Genomic DNA, 3,825 nt, shown 5'->3' on the forward strand with positions numbered 1-3,825 from the left:
TTGTTAATAAATACAAAATAACCAATGAAACAAATCTGTAAACCGGAGTGCTGAGAACCCCAGATTGTTAATAAATATAAAATAACCAATGAAACAAATCTGTCAACCGAAACACCGAGAACCACAGTATTTTGATAACTAGAAATAACCAAGGTAACGAAGCTGTTAACTGAATCACTGAGCTTCTTAGATAACTTGTTAGTTCTTCTAGCCACAACCGTTACTTTGAGTTGTGGACTCATTCTATCATGGAGATGTTGATGAAAATCATCATTTATTTGAGATATTCAATTTTTGTGCAATATTAAATGTGTAGAAGAATAGCCTCTCAGGTTTTTACATGGTAATAAAGATGATGAAATAATAACCTTTCAGGTTTTTACATTGTAATAAAGATTATGAAAGGCTAACCTCTCAGGTTTTTATATGGTAATACAGATTATGAAAAGCTAACCTCTCAGGTTTTTACATGGTAATACAGATTATGAAAGGCTAGCCTCTCAGGTTTTTATATGGTAATACAGATTATGAAAGGCTAGCCTCTCAGGTTTTTATATGGTAATAAAGATTGGGAAAGGCTAGCCTCTCATGTTTTTATATGGTAATACAGATTATGAAAGGCTAGCCTCTCAGGTTTTTATATGGTAATACAGATTATGAAAGGCTAGCCTCTCAGGTTTTTATATGGTAATACAGATTATGAAAGACTAGCCTCTCAGGTTTTTACATGGTAATACAGATTATGAAAGGCTACCTTCTCAGGTTTTTACATGGTAATACAGATTATGAAAGGCTAGCTCCATAGTATAAAACAAGAGGGAATCCTTAATAGCCACGGCTGTAATTAGATCTCAAATCAGTCAAGGGATGCAGCTATGAGCTAAAAGATTGTACTTGAATAAAACTCAGAGCCATTCTATGAGCCACTATGCTGTGGCTAATAATTAGATGTATTCTATTAATTTAATTTTACCACAATTAAGGTAACACTGTCATGCAACAACAGAGAAATATCTAGAAATACATTTTTTTTATTATTATCGTCCTTTGCAAGAGATATAATTTGTGTGACTTCATGATGGACACTATATTTCAGGCGAAAGTCTATTTCTGGAAGCTGGAAGGCCAACATAGGTTCCGCCATGTTGGAACAAATTCAGATGACTGACCGTTACAAGCAGTGGATAGACGAAGTGTCCGAAATGTTCGGAGGTCTGGATGTGTGTGCCATCGAAGCTCTACAGGGAAGAGACGGAAGAGAGTACATTTCTGAGGTACAGTATCTTTCTTAGAGAGTACATTTCTGAGGTATAGTATCTTTCTTAGAGAGTACGTTTCTGAGGTATAGTATCTTTCTTAGAGAGTACATTTCTGAGGTACAGTATCTTTATCAGAGAGTACATTTCTGAGGTATAATATCTTTCTTAGAGAGTACATTTCTGAGGTATAGTAGCTTTCTAAGAGAGTGCATTTCTGAAGTAAGGTATCTTTCTAAGAGTAGTCATTTCTGAAGTAAGGTATCTTTCTTAGAGAGTACATTTTGGAAGTAAGGTATCTTTCTTAAAGAGTACATTTCTGAAGTAAGATATCTTTCTAAGAGAGTACATTTTTGAAGTAAGGTATCTTTCTAAGAGAGTGCATTTCTGAAGTAAGGTATCTTTCTTAGAGAGTACATTTCTGAAGTAAGGTATCTTTCTAAGAGAGTACATTTCTGAAGTAAGATATCTTTCTAAGAGAGTACGTTTTGAAAGTAAGGTATCTTTCTAAGAGAGTACATTTCTGAAGTAAGGTATCTTTCTTAGAGAGTACATTTCTGAAGTAATATATCTTTCTGAGACAGTACATTTCTGAAGTAAGGTATTTTTCTGAAAGAGTACATTTCTGAAGTTAGGTATTTTTCTAAGAGAGTACATTTCTGAAGTAAGATATCTTTCTGAGACAGTACATTTCTGAAGTAAGGTATTTTTCTGAGAGAGTACATTTTTGAAGTAAGGTATCTTTCTAAGAGAGTACATTTCTGAAGTAAGATATCTTTCTAAGAGAGTACATTTCTGAAGTAAGGTATCTTTCTAAGACAGTACATTTCTGAAGTAAGGTATTTTTCTGAGAGAGTACATTTTTGAAGTAAGGTATCTTTCTAAGAGTGTACATTTCTGAAGTAAGGTATCTTTCTAAGAGAGTACATTTCTGAAGTAAGGTATCTTTCTTAGAGAGTACATTTCTGAAGTAAGGTATCTTTCCTAGAGCGTACATTTTAGAAGTGATATATCTTTCTAAGAGAGTACATTTCTGAAGTAAGGTATTTTTCTAACAGAGTACATTTCTGAAGTAAGGTATCTTTCTTAGAGAGTACATTTCTGAAGTAAGGTATCTTTCTAAGAGAGTACATTTCTGAGATAGCCCTCGAGTATATTTTGGTGAAATTCAAAACAAGCCAAACAATATCCAATAATCCCTCCACATCCCATCACCCCTATGTTCGAGAAATACAATAACCTCTTTCAGGAATTCCACAGTAATAGATTAATAATTTTTTTACTAATTCCTTACTCGTTCACAAACAATACATCTGGAATCATCCAGGTTAGGACTCGTCTATGACGTTACTAGATAAAAGCCATTTCATAAGTTCTTTCCATTTTTTAGGTTAGGAATCGTCTTTGACGTTGCAAGGTAAAAGCAATATCATAAGCTCTCTCCACTTTCAGGTGAACGACTCGTCTATGACGTTGCTAGGTGACAGTCACGAAGAAGACCGTCGGTTAATAGCCGACCTGGTAGTTCACAGAATGCAGGCTCACTGTAAACCCCCCATGAGGTAGGTTAAAAACATGAACTCCTGGAATGATCCGTGAAAAGTTTATTAGCAGATATTTAATATTCAAAGAGGTGATTTATATTGATAGTTTCTGGTCTATAAATTTATTGACTAACTGTTGCTAAGTTACATGGAAGAAGTGTTATTTGTCCACCATCAGAAAACTTTAAGTGTTCTTATAGATGTCACTATAGGTATTTGTTAGAAGTTCCTTTTCATCAGAACATTGGCCACGAGAGTGCGGTTTAAGCTGCAGTTTTTATAAGTAACTTCTAGCTTTATAAGTAACACGTTAAGGAGATTGGTGTGGAGAAGTTTTTATCTTAGGAAGCTTGAGTAACTAATATCATACCAGTTCTTTCTCGTAAGATATTGACGTAGATGGTAACCCTAAAATATCAATCCAATCAGCTCTGGAAGACTCCAAGAGCGAGCAGACAATCAACCAGAAGTCGGCCAGTTGAACAGAAACACAAGAGGGAGCCACTCGGTTCAACGTCGCGAATCACACACTCGTCAAGATTCTATCTCTTCCTCATTGGTTGGATTCCTGGGACTAGAGTATGTCACGTTGCACTTTGTGAAAAGAGAGGAGATGCACATTTTGTACTGGACATTCATATAGAATCCTAAGATGAGTAGTAACCACGTTCCAACCTGCAGGTTGTAGTGATCTAGACATTCATATAGAATCCAAACATGAGTAGTAACTACCTTCCAACCTTCAGGTTGTTGTAATCTAGACATTCATATAGAATCCTAAGATGAGTACTAACTACCTTCCAATCTACAGGTTGTAGTGATCTAAACATTCATATAGAATCCAAACATGAGTAGTAACTACCTTCCAACCTACTGGTTGTAGTGATCTAGACATTCATATAGAATACTACCAAGATGAATAGTAATTACCTTACAACCTACAAATTGTAGTGATCTAGACATTCATATAAGAATCCTAAGATGAGTAGTAACCACCTTCCAACCTGCAGGTTGTAGTGATCTAT

At 35.1% G+C, this 3,825-nt stretch overlaps 1 protein-coding gene across 1 annotated transcript; it reads left to right on the forward strand.

Moving 5' to 3' along the window:
- Positions 1-1,088: 1,088 nt before the first annotated feature.
- On the forward strand, positions 1,089-3,379 carry LOC111084284 (synapsin-like; the record flags this gene model as incomplete). The annotated part of the gene is made up of 3 exons (XM_022381039.1): positions 1,089-1,274; positions 2,709-2,818; positions 3,230-3,379. Coding segments are annotated over exons 1-3 (392 nt in total), but the record flags the coding sequence as incomplete, so codon positions are not given.
- Positions 3,380-3,825: the final 446 nt, after the last annotated feature.

This window comes from Limulus polyphemus, unplaced genomic scaffold (genome assembly GCF_000517525.1).
Source record: "Limulus polyphemus unplaced genomic scaffold, Limulus_polyphemus-2.1.2 Scaffold15728, whole genome shotgun sequence".
Taxonomy (NCBI): Eukaryota; Metazoa; Arthropoda; class Merostomata; order Xiphosura; family Limulidae; genus Limulus; species Limulus polyphemus.